This window comes from Chamaea fasciata, unplaced genomic scaffold, assembly GCF_029207755.1.
Source record: "Chamaea fasciata isolate MVZ Bird 193981 ecotype frontalis unplaced genomic scaffold, bChaFas1.0.hap1 SCAF_17, whole genome shotgun sequence".
NCBI classification, from domain to species: Eukaryota; Metazoa; Chordata; class Aves; order Passeriformes; family Sylviidae; genus Chamaea; species Chamaea fasciata.
Genome location: NW_027094102.1, coordinates 9,765,531 through 9,778,465, shown reverse-complemented (window position 1 = coordinate 9,778,465; position 12,935 = coordinate 9,765,531). Strand labels below are relative to the sequence as shown.

Here is a 12,935-nt window from a genome sequence, read left to right as displayed (position 1 = left end):
CCTGTGTCAATAGGTTATGTTTTATATTCAGGTATTTGTAGTGGTGTAACAGTTGTCAACTAGTGAGATTTGGCCTGGATTTAGCATAATAAACAGATTACAGCTGCATGAAGAGAATAAAATCAGTGACTTAAAGTAACATTTTGTAAATTGAAGACTTCTAATGGAATTTCATGCACCCTATCTAGGAGCTGTACTTATTAAAATATTGGAATCATAGCGTTGCTTTAAAACTACTGTGTCCTACACTGCTCTGCTGATCCTTTTTTCTGTGTGCTCTTTCCTTCAGAGGACTCAGGAGTACAGAAGTGCAGAAGTCTCAACTGTCATTAAACATTTACTTTTTGTTTACTTTCTTTCTGTTTTAGCTGGAATCAGATTTCTTCTTGTATGCTAATTGTGGTAAAATCCCCTTAAGGCAGGGGAATTGCATTCCCTCCCTTGACTTGAGAATGGGACTTGTGGCAAGGCGGACTGATAAAATGCTTCTAGACACTGCTGGAATTGGCCCCTTGTGGGTGAGTGATCAATTAGCTCACCCACAATGGGAAAAGAGGTGAAATCGGGCTGTATCCATCCAGTGCAGCCCTACACTTTAAAGGAATCATTGTAGATATGAGGAAGAAAAAAAAAAGGCAAAACAAAACCCAACAAAAAAACCCGTCTGGGATCAGTGTGGGAGTTGCTCCTACATTGAGGAACCAGCTGAAGTGTAATAAAAATAAGTTCTCAGTCTTCTGAAACAAACTTCTTCTAAGACTTGGGCCATGCCACCCCATCAGTTCAGCTTAGTAGGAATGATATTAAACAAGTCGTAGGAGAATAATCCGACTCCAGTGCATAAAGCAGTGGTATTGCTTGGCGGAGGTGATTTAAAGCTTCCACCAGCCCCCTTTTTTTGTCTTGTGCATTCAATTGTCACTCTGAAACAGAGTATTGCAGAGGTTTGTTCCCAAGGGTGCTGCCTCTTAAGTCTGTTCTCCCTAGAGCGAGCAGGAGACCAGCACTGGCCAAAGCCGCGCAGCGTTGTCAAGGGATGGTTAATAAAAGGCTTTGAGCAAATGCCATTAGAGCCTCTCCCTGAGGACGCTGAGCAGGTACCACTCCCATGTGTATAAACTGTGTGATCTGGCTGCTGACACAGGCTGGGCATCCACTGCTGCAGGAGAGGCACTTCAATGAGTCTGGGTTGTTTGGGGTTTTTTTTTCCTGATTTGTTAGATTTTTCCTTGCTGGGAGCCCTTGTTCTGGATTAAACCCAGGACAGCTGAACACACCAGCCCTGTCCGTGTGTGGTGGTAGTGTGAATACAGGCTCTGTGTGAGCTGCTCTTGGGACATCACTCTTGTGCTAAGGAGGTGTCAGCATTTCTGGTAGTCTTTACAAAAAACTTCTTTTCCATGAGTCCGAGTACAGTAGTGATTTACACAGCAAGAGAAAGTGTTTTTCTAGTTGACATCATTACAGGGTAATTACTCCTGACAACACAGCAGTTTTCTTGTAATCTACTGCAGTTTTTTAAACTCAAAATAATACCAACCTATTTTTTAAACATGAAGCCTCTGTTATCGTCTGTAAGGACTAGGATTTGTGGCGTACTGCCCCTGTTTTCTCCTGATTCACCTTGTAAGTTTGCATGCAGTAATCAGCTGTTGCCTTTGCATCACAAATTGTGCTGTTTGCACCTTTCCAGTCTAATGATGGTATAAGGAGCATTTGGAGGCGGAAGGAGCTTGTGCTGGGGGCACTGACTCAGTCTGCGGATGGTGTATAGAACATGAAGTTCTCTTGTCTGCAGTGCGAAGTTGTGACAGATTGCACCAAAAGATTCGCTTTGCTCTTGACCCAGTCTGTTGAAGTAACTCTCAGGGCTGTTCCCGGGGTAGTTCTTTGCCAAAAATCTCCCGAAGGTGTTTCAGCTCTTGCCTACCTGTGTCTGCAGTGTAGCAGCAGCACTGTCACTGCATGCTGTGCTGGAGGTCTGGGCTTGATTCTTGTGCTGCAGCTGAGCACTGACTCAGGTTCTCTGAGCTTGGAAGCAATTAAAGAGTTAAAGTGCCTCTGGCATATGTGCTCTTGGTGTTTCAGTCCCCCTGGCTTGCACATCCTTCCTGAGAAGGGACTGTTGAAAAGTAACGTCCCCAAAATTCTGCGGCCCAAATCGTTCACTAAGAGGTCCTAAAGGAAAAGATTCCTGCAAACCAGAAACATAAGGGTTAATAAAGCAAGGGGTTTGCTTTAGATAATGTTGAAGTAAGGGATAGGTTATCTCCTGCAGTCCCTGATAGCTCCGAAGTCTAAACAGGGCTGTAAATGTTGGCATTGCCCTGTTTGCTCACCTTCTGCCCTGCTTCTCCAGAGGCGAGTGCCCCTGGCTCTTTCTCCTCAGCGACTTGTGGGTGACCCTGGGCAGTTCTTTCTGTCTCCCAACACTTCCATCCCTCGGTGTGGTGGCTACATCCCTCCCTTTGTCTCTTCCTGAGAAAAGATCCTGTGTGACTGCACCGCGTGACAGTGTCTGCGCTAAGCTGTGGATCTGTGCTAAAGGTTGGTTTCTTTCTGACTGTGAAAATAGGATTAGTCCCCCTTGCATTATCTATTTGAATGCCCTAAAATTTTACCTTCTTTCATAATTTTAAGCTAGTTTTACACCCCTGGATGCCAGACTGGTTTGTGAACAGTTGTCCAGGCTTTCCTGGTGAGTCCGTCTGTCCTGCTGTGCTGGTTATGTTAACTGCATTTTGCGCAATAGGGAAGAAGCAGGGGAGAATTTAGAAAAGCCTGAGATTAGATGGTGTAGTAAAAGTTTTTAGTATTTGTAGATCTGAAATCCACAAGGAACCTGCTTTTAACAACTACTTCATCAAAACGTTTCCCCCCTCCTGTCGATTTGTAACAGCTGTTTGTGCTCAGCCACACTTTATGTACCTGTAAGTCCTTCAGGATCCCAGTCCTGTATATTTGTGTGTTAGCAAATGGGGATACAGATGGAGCTGTGGTAAGTGTAAGGCTTTTGAAACCTCAGAGGTAACTATGATCAAACTTGTTCCCACTAGATCTGCTTGTGCTCTTTAGATCCCGCTATGGGCCTCATCCCAGCCTCCTGATGTGTGAGCTATGGCTGTTAAATGGCGAGGCAAATGTGTTTCTTAGTTTTACCTCTTTTTAACAGATGGACATGCAGTGCAGAACTTTGTTTATTCATGTGGTTGTAGACTCATAAAGCAGTAGGAAAAAATTGCTGAAACCATTTCTACCCCAGTTAAGGGAATGCAAGGAACTCCAGTTCTGAATGGAGGAGGCAGTGGAAAATAAGTACTTCCACTCACAAGAGTGTAGCCTTATAAGAATAAATATCACTAGGGACAAGAATGGGTTTGCTCTTGTTTCCTTCGGAGACCCTTCTGGACTCTACTCTCTTCATGCCAGCACAGCAGCATTTTAAGCTGTTCACTGACGTCAGTCATTTCTTGAAGTTTTAATTTGCTGTTCTGTTTTATTCTGCTTTGTTAGTGGCAACATACTAATGGGTTTCAGTCTCTGACTCTTATTTATACAATTACAGGAGAATGTTTTACATCTTGGGAATCCCTGCAAACACGTGTTTCTGTTCACATGGAACTTTTTTGGTTTTGAATGCAAATAATGGATTGAAACTTCATTGTTGCCTCTCAGTCGGGAGCCCTTTGGCATGTGTAAGAAGCAGCTATTAATTTAGCCTTTCTGTACTGATCAAACATGTATTTTCATGCTTTATAAGGCTTCCTTGGACTTGTTCTTTGTGTAATATTGTCTACTGCAATTTTACTTGAAGTGATTTTGTGCATTTGTTGCAACAACTATGATCTGCTGTGGAATGGGCATATGTGAACGTGCCACCTCTTTGAGAAGAGGTGCTGACAAGTCATTAAACTTTTCGCTTCTGTCTACACCATTAGTTGTTTTGTTGCAAGGTGCCTGTAGTGTAGCAGTTTCTTAAGGTCAGCAGCCCTGTATGCCACACAGCTATCTCAATTACTTGAGCATTAATTACCCACAGAGTATTAGCTACTTCCCAGCAGGTGAAAAAATCAGGTGCACAGAAAATATGCAATTAATCCAGTGTGGCTGAAAAAAAAAACCTGAAGAAGGGCTCAAAACAAGTGCACTAAGAGTGTCTGTCCTCTTTGTGAAGAGGCTCTTACAGCACATCTTGCTTTACCTCCCGAGCCTCTGCAGGCTGGGTGAGATTGATGAAATGCCAGCAGTGACGTTTGCTTCAGGTTAACTTCATCTCCCAGAGGCTCCAGTCACACAAGATAGGAGTGATTGGATGGGTTTTTTTCTGGCATCCTTAACGTCTCCCTGATAAGCTTTTAACATTTGGGGTATGGACAAGTGCACACACCAGCATGGCCTGTCCTGTGGCCACCGTGTGCTGTCCCTGTTAGCAGTGATTGGAGTTGTCCTGAGGTGTCAGTGGAGCAAAAGGTCCCTTGATCTTGTTTTGCAAACGTTGTGGTTTAAACAATCTGTGTAATATCCTTACTTGCATACTGAAACTGGAGCATAGGGGAACTTCTTGAGAAGTTGGTGGAGCTGTTGTAAAGGACTGAGAATGGGTGGAGACAATTCTCTATCCACCTGTCTCTGTTGTCCTGTGAAAATTCATCCAAGTCATTCCATTGGGTTCTTCTTTTCCCTGTATTCAAAAACACGGAATACTGGGCCTCCAAATGACAAGACTAATGAAGAATGCAGTATCTAAGGGGTCTGTCTTGTTCTGAAGCCAAGTTTCCCAGACAGGTCCTTTTAAGGAAAAAGACATAATATCTGTCTGGCCCTGGAGTATCTTTTGCCTCAAGTAACTGCTGAAGTGTGGAAAGGGTTTGTGAGGTCATTGGTTTTACTCTTTTTCTATCAAAAGTTTTCAAGCTTTGGCAGAACTGATTACTGTGTTCAGAGTGGTGTGGCCAGTTCTGGCTCAGCCCAAAACAGCTTTTGTCTCGGAGTAAATATAGTCTGGGAAACAGATAGACTCAAATCTAGTCAGTTGTGCTATATTCCTTCATTTGAGCCCTTAGAAAAAGTAAGAATGCTCTCTGGTGGACTTTCACATTTAGTAATAAAGTTCCTGCCCTAGAAAGGAAAAACTGTTGGGTTGTTCTGCTGGACTTCTCCAGGCTCCCTTTTTGAGTTTTCATAACTTTCTTTCTTCTGTTTCTTGTAAGATTGGAGAATGAATTGGCTGCAGATCTAAACTTCACAGTAAGGAGCTGCATCTTGTATTCGACTTGTGCTTAGTCACAGATAGTTTAGTTGTTTTGCAGCAAACTATAAAACTCAGATTTTTTCTGGTTTATGGAGGGAAATAGTGAAGTGTTGAAGTGTTAGCATCCCTGACCTCCTGCACTTGACCCAGAGAGGCACCTGAAGTGAATAAGCTTCTGACAGCACAGTAACTTATTTCATTGAAATTTGACTTCAAGGAGGCTCTTAAGGATTTAGATTTCTGTAGCAATGTAGATTGTAGAGGTATCTTTATGAACGCTGGTAAAAGGTTTTGTGTCAAGTTGCTTTTGGAATGGGTGTCTTTGCCATTAAGTATGGCATTATGAAATGAGGAAGCAGAAGCCAGACAGTCTTGCTTCATTATCATTGTAGTTTCTTTCCTTTTTTGACTGAAAGCCTGGATCCTACTTCTGCTATTGAATTTCAGGCTTAGGTTATGGGAGACTCAAGTGGTGGTTTCACTGTTTCAGTCACTCTCATTTCAGTATTCCAAATGTTTTGCAGTGAGTTATTGCAGAAATAAACCAGCACAGCAAACAGACCTGCAATACTTTCTCAGGGTAAATGTTTTATGTGGATTCTGCAGTTGTGTAAATAGGGCCAGTAAGTGACATATCCAGTTTCACTTGGGAAGTTTACTTTAGATTATAGTTTTCTACTCCAGTGTATCACCCACAATACCATCATCTCTCTGAACAATGCCTTCTGGGTATGATTTTCTGCTCTTGACACGTGTAGCTGTGTAGAGAGGTTTTCCAGTTTCTGTACCTTTCATATGTACACTTTGGTTTTCTTTGCCTTGCTTTATTGGGGAAGGTGTTGTCTCCCATACCTAGATGCAGTTCTGTTTTCTGCCCAGGAACTTCCCTTCTCTCTTTCCTGGGCTACAGCAATGTAAATCCATTTAAATAAATTCCAGAAATGCTGTTTAATCAATAACTGGAACACCATGACCATAATGTGACTTCCTCTAACTGCAATACAAATATTTCAGAAAAGTTTGAATCTCTTCCAGGTTACTCAGGTGAGATTATTGTACTTGGGTTTAAAATTGTTAAATCAAAACACGTAAAGTCAGATGGCTTCTCCAGAGTTCAAACCTCTTTGAGAGTGAGGGTCCCTGTGCCTCAGAGCATGCCATGTGATGGTTTTTCTGAGTCTAAAAATAGGCTTTTTTAACTCTGCACCATGTTTGCTTTCTCAGGCAAGATTTATAAATTGACCAGCACCTTGCAGAGTGACCTTTACACGTGGGATTACATTGCCTGTTTAGGTAATGTACTATAACCCCGTCACTATCTGTGTTAAAGATCTTGGATAATGACTGAATGTTACACTCTTTCTCCTGGCTGGTATCTGTGTATTGTAAAAGTTAGTGCAACACTAGACCATTCTGGTCAGATGCCAAGGGCAAAAGTATGTGTTCTTTGCCAGGAACATGAATAATATTTTAGACACCTTGGACTACGTTTGGACGTTGGAACACTCATAACCCTTCCTGGCATCATTTCATCAACTAAACTGTGGTAATTTTAATAGTAGTCTTTATATACAAAATGTAAGAAATTATAACTCTGAAAGTAACATGATTTGACAAAATGAATGGAAAAAAACCTCTTGAAAGTAAGAAATCTTCTGATAATCTGCATTTTAGGATGAATGCTTAAAAGGAGAGCCTGTGGGGGAGGGAAAAAAACCCCCCAGTAAAAGTCATTCATTTAGGCAATAATAAAGAGACTTTAAGCTTTGCTTATTTTTGCATCACAACCAGTGAGAAGAATTCAGCCGAGCTACTAAAGAGGCTGCTGTGGAGTACCTGGCCTTACATGAAGGTGGCGTTTCAGCTGAGAAGGGACTGACGATTTTTTTCCAGTGACAGGAAGTTCTTGAACTTGACCAGCTTTTGAACCTAATCCAGTGTTAGAGTTACCTCGCTTTCAGCTGCATAATTTAGCAGTGGAACTGGAGAAGTCTTTAAGACTTTCTTCTCCTTTCCAGAGAGGCTGAAAAGACCCTGCTGGTTTCATCTCTGCCAGTAGCAGAGGGTTTCTTGCTCATGCTTCACGTTGAGTGCCAGACAGAGTCCTGTACTCATACACACCAGTGATCCTGAAAGCCTTGAGAGCTGTTTGCTTCTCTGGTAACACACAACTTAACACTGAGGCATTGGGTTTAACTCAGGGCAGAAATTTCAGCCACTCACCTGAAGTGTTACTGGAATAACAAGAAGTTCAGAATGTTGGTAACAAGATGGATTTTTCATGCTGTGTCCTCAGATTTTGGGCACAGATTGCAATCCCAAGAAACCAGAAAGCTTCAATTACCTTTCTGGACATCAGCGTAGAGAAGTATTGAGATGATGCTTCAAACAGATTATACTCAAGCACACTCAGCAATAGAAGTATTACTAGGACGAGGAAAAGAAATTGGGATGTTTCTGGAACTAGATGGAAAATACAAAAAGTCCCTGTCTGTAGAATCTAGTGAGACATTTTAAAGAACAAAGAAATCTCTCTGTAAGCAGGTTAATAAGCTATTCAAATTGAGCCCACAAAAACTTAGAAGAAGGTGAACAGTAAGACAGCAAATCTGAAAGGCTAATATTTATCTGGAAAAGCTACTGTTGACCAGAAATCGAGGTTACCAGGTGTTAATTTGCTGGCTACCTCACTTAATTGGGGAAAAATTAGAAGGAGCCAGTTTGTGCTCACTCCTTTTTTCTCAGTTCTTAAAAAATTCTGGTGCAAAATGATGGAAGAGAAATAAAAGTGGGTGTTGGGAGTGGGATAAAATGGCATCTGTAGCATCCTGTATCATTTGCCAACACTACTCTCTCGACAGCTGTACTGATTGGGCATACAAGAGCTTACACCCCTCTCTGATTTCAGTATTTTATTAGAAAAGTTGCTGTCAAAACTGAAATATTAATGTAAGAAGTAGCCCGACTTCCCTTGGTTGTGACATGTAAGTAATATTTTGGAAGGTGTGCTGAGACAGGTGTTCAGGAGTGTTTTCGAGGCAAATGAATTTGGCTCATGAAGTAAAACATCACAGTCCCACATAATTGTTTTGTCACCAGACTAATTAAGCCAAGGGTTGTCCATGTTGTGAAAGGGGACTGCTCACCTCTGCCATCTGTTGGGACTCTTCCTCTCCAGGTGACAACTGCCTGCTGGAGGAGCCTTTCTTTGCCTTCATCCCTGTTCTTGCCGTGCTGCAGCTGGAGATGCCTGACCTTTTAGAGCTCTGTTCCTGGATAAAGAGTAAAACTTCCCTGTTCCAGGCAGACATGTATACAAGTATTGCAAATAGGGTTATGACTCAGCCTTTCCCCGGGGACTCAGCGCTGGAGCGAAGGCGGAGCAGGCAACAACACAGAGCCACAGACCAAAAGTGCTTCGAATTTCCCATCCTTAAATCAGTGTCCTTGTAATCTAACAGAGTTAAAAGGTGAATCAACCCTACAAAAATGCAGAGCTGCTCGTGATTTGTTGGAGTTACAGAGGGATGGCAGGAATAGTACAGGGACTGCGGTAATCTTTTGGAGACACACCAGGCTCAGCATTAACAGACAGAGATCCAGTGCCAGAGACATGAAGCTTTCTAGAACAGAAGGGATGCCAAAAGCTCTGTTTGGGTTAGAGGATACTGAAGGGAAAGCCTCAGGGGTAATGGATTCTTGCCCAGTGAGCATAACCCCGTCCCCGCTGTAACCTTGTGCTGAAGAGAGACTTTGCATTTTCAGAAATATTTAAATGTCACATAAGCTTTTGGGGGTTTAAACTTTGCTCACAGTAAATGATGGATTTTGCTAACGGTCTTAGAGAAGGAATAGTATTTATCTCCTTGTTTAGTGTTAGAGTGAACAGGCATACTTACTGAAAGACATAAAAGGCAGGAAACAAATCTGAACGTGTGATAAAGTCAGAGCTCTTTCTGTAGCTGATGTGAAGCTGGACTTAGTCAACTGCTTATCAGCTGCAAGCTGGGAGACAGTTCCTGAAGGCTGGAAGATTCTTCTAGGAATCAATATGCTAAATATATCGAGGAAGATGCATTACAGACAGGAACACTTCCCGCTGATTGCCTGTGTGCTGATGAGGCTCGGAGTGAGGTGGCCCCGTTCCCAACTCAGTCATCTGTTGCCTGTGTAGTGCAGTCGGAGGTGATGCTGCACTGGTTCCTGGCAAGTGGGTACACAAATGGGAGTGAAATGGCTTAAACTTGTTTCATGTCAGCCATCAAATAACCATTGGCATGGACTCCTAGATAAAGCCGGGCTGGAACAAAGCATTTTTGTGCAGAATGCCAAAAAAAAGAATCCTGTGCTGTTTAATGACCCAGTCTCCTGAACTTCATCCAGCTCCACCCTCAACAAAAGAAGAAAGACCAAGAGCTTTAATGCCTTCTCAGAACATACATCTGTCAGTTCAAGACTATTTAATAAACTCTTTTGAAGTCTTGGTTCTTAACCTACCTCATGGCGTTGTGTCAGAAGGCAACACCATGGAGTTTGAATACTAGGCAAATATTCCTGAATAATTTAATCCTTAGGTGATATGCCTGGGAGGTCTACCTCTATGGAAGTACTACATTTAAAGTGTTGTTCATAGTGAGAGACTCCAGGTAGCTCTGCCTTGACATCTTTTCACTTTTGATTTGAGACCACGCACAGGACCCATTGTTCCTCAGCCACTGTGGCCTTTGAGCCAGAATAGCTCAGTGGAAGATCTTCCTGTTGGCAGTCCTTTGGTAGACAGCAAAGGAAAGCTGTCTGGCAACAAATCCTAGCAAGCAGAGCTAGTTTAACTGGTCAAGCGTTTTCTTTTTCCCTCTTGCAGTACCAGGCTTTAATTGTCTGAAAATACCAACTCACTGTAAGCAGAGCCAAGGGTTGAGGAAACAGATACCCAGCTCCAGCAGTTCTAGGGTATATCCCTGGAACTGCTCTCCAAGAGTAAATATTAATTTCAGCTGTAAAGCACAAGTCAGCTGTAAGGAAATCCAGTGATCAAGGTAAACTGTTGTGTTTTCTGCTTTTCTTGGTGACAAGTCATCGTGTGGCTCTTAGCTCTAAAGAGAATGGCGCTGAGAACAGTCACACACGTTTTCCATTGATTGGTTGGTAGGAAAAATTGATTGTGTGTGTGCTATACAGTGACTGTACATAGCTCTGTGTGCAGCATCACGCTGCTTTCTCTCGCAATTTACCTATTCATCAAGTGTAAATAGCTGCTGTTTGCTGCAGCCAGGGCTGTGGGAATCCGTGAGTAAACCCTCTGTGGAATAAACCCCAGGCAGTTTGCAAACAGCCAGAGCTTCCAGCTCCTGGCTGAACTGAAGAATCACAAGTGTGAAACGCACTGCGAAAACATTTTTGCCAGTGAAATGTGTGTTGTCCTGGTGGGAAGAAGGGCTCAGAGAAATTGCTTCTCTGCAGTTCGGGGTGTGTGGGTGTCTGGTCCCCACACAGTTTGCTAGAGATGCCTGCAGACTCTGCCTGCTGTGAAGGAGATTTTGCTCTTTAGGTACTCGAAAACTCTTGGGTGCTTTATGCTGTAACACCAAATGTTCACATAACCTGCCACGTGCCTGTAAATCAAACTATGAAAAACTTGAACCCTGTGATTTAAATGTGTGCACTGTGTACACCAAAGCACTAGGACACATTGCTGAGTTCAGGGGGATGGAGGAAAGGTGCAGAAGGCAACTTGAAGGCTTGCGTGTCAGTATTCCTGTGTTGGTTTGTCTTTCTGCAGGTGTCTGAAAGCAAACACTGAAGTTACAGAAAGCAATAGGTTAAAATCATGTTCTGTGGGTATGTTTCTTCTAAATCCATTTGAATGTTTTGAGGTTTTAAGAGCTGGTGTCAGTTAAGGAGAAAAATGAATTTGTGGTGAAATACTTGGAGTCAGGAGGATGAGGCTTGTTCCTGGCTCTGCAGTGCATTTCCCATGTGACTGTGGAAGTCACAAAATCTTTTTGTTGCAGTTTCCTATTCTTACTGCAGGGATAGCAGTCTTTTTAGAGGCATGCTAGCATCTTTACAGTTAATTACGCATTAATACCTTACATCCAAGATCTCTGGTGGAAATTCCAGCACTGATATCTGAAAAACAATTGCCAAAGTCAGCACAGCTTTTAGTTTTCCTGAAGAGCCTGCTTAATTTTGGTTACTTTGAGTAGCATGTTCAAAACAAATCCTGGGGGGACTCTTTGGGTATTGCATGTGCTCCTCCCATCACACTGGCCTTGAATGTAAACGGCCTTTTGAGGTGGTTTTGAGGTGCTAGTTCAGCCTCAGCTCCTTTTTAATATTTTGTAAAAAAAATGCTTGTAAATGCATTTATTTACAATTCAACTGTGTTGCTTTTTCGCTGCTGAATTCATTTCCTTGGTGCTTTGAAGGACTTCATTGTAGAGCGCAGTTGTCACTGAGGATGGGAAGTGTCACTCAGAGTAGAAGCTGATAGCAATAAAATTACTGTGTTCCCGTAGATTCACTTGAGTGCCAACTCCCATTTCTGACCTGTCACATAATTGGGACCAGCCCTGACCTGTGTAGGTGGGTGACCACCAACACAGCTCATTACAGCTGTCAGGTTGGATTTTCTTGGTGGGGCTATTATCAGAGGGAGGTAAATGTGTCCTGCAGTAGAGAAGCAGGAGGAATCCTTCTTTTCACCCTTTCTTTTAATTTTCTGCCATTACTCCCCATTTTCCCTGCTTTCTGCTTTTCTGTCATGTTATGTACTGTTGGAGATAAGAATAAAATGGTTTTATTTCAGAGCAGGGAGAAGGGAAGGATGCTTTGTCAAGATTAAATACTTGTGGAAGTAGAAGTATTAAATTTTGGGATTCAACAGGCCTGATGCCTCAGCTTTATGCTTTGTTCCTGTATCCTTTCTGTGTATTCAGCATGAATGCTTGGAGGCCTAGGAAGTCAGGCTGCCCATCTGCCAAATAAGGTTGAACTTGCTGTATCAATAGGTACCTAGTTAATGGAAGGCTTGCATTTCTTCAGGGTCTATAAAGCATTTAAAGGTCGCTGAACTGAAGATCATGTAAATGCAGCTGTTGCCAAGATGAATTAACTTGTGCTGCAGGAACAATGAATCCATTTAGGACCTCTGAAGCCAAGACTTTTGTTACAAATTTTGCATCACACAGATAGACTGCGGTGGGGAAAACTGCAGAGGTTCACGAGGGAGGTGTGGAGATTTCTCCCAGTTTAATTTCTTTTGTTTTGCCTCTCTGCTTACAGATTCTCACAAACACAAAGATAAACACAAAGACCGAGAGCACCGGCACAAAGAGCACAAGAAGGACAAGGAAAAAGACCGGGAAAAGTCCAAGCACAGTAATAGGTGAGGAAAAAGTGGACGAAGTCTTTGTAGGCTAAAACACCATTGAATGTACAGGCTTACAAGAATTACTCTGATAATAAATGAGTATGGAATTGCTACATTTGGAGTGTGGTTTTTATAAGTGTAGGTGCTTTAAGCCTGATTTTTGTCATTGCCTGCATTTCCATGTGGGTGGCTGAAGCTGTGCATCTTGCAAATGTGAGCTGATACTAATGTATAAAAGATTCTTGTAGCTTAGGGTTAAAGGTGTAGAAAGCTAGCTCAGCCCCACCTTCATGCAGATGGATGGGTTTTGTT

The 12,935-nt window shown here is 42.6% G+C and overlaps 1 protein-coding gene across 1 annotated transcript in view; it reads left to right on the top strand.

Moving 5' to 3' along the window:
* The window catches only part of TOP1 (DNA topoisomerase I), a 67,367-nt gene that overhangs the window by 16,632 nt on the left and 37,800 nt on the right, over positions 1–12,935 (top strand). Inside the window, exon 3 of the mRNA XM_066199234.1 lies at positions 12,536–12,638. Within this exon, the coding sequence (XP_066055331.1) occupies positions 12,536–12,638 (103 nt within the window). The remainder of the gene's footprint in view (positions 1–12,535; positions 12,639–12,935) is intronic.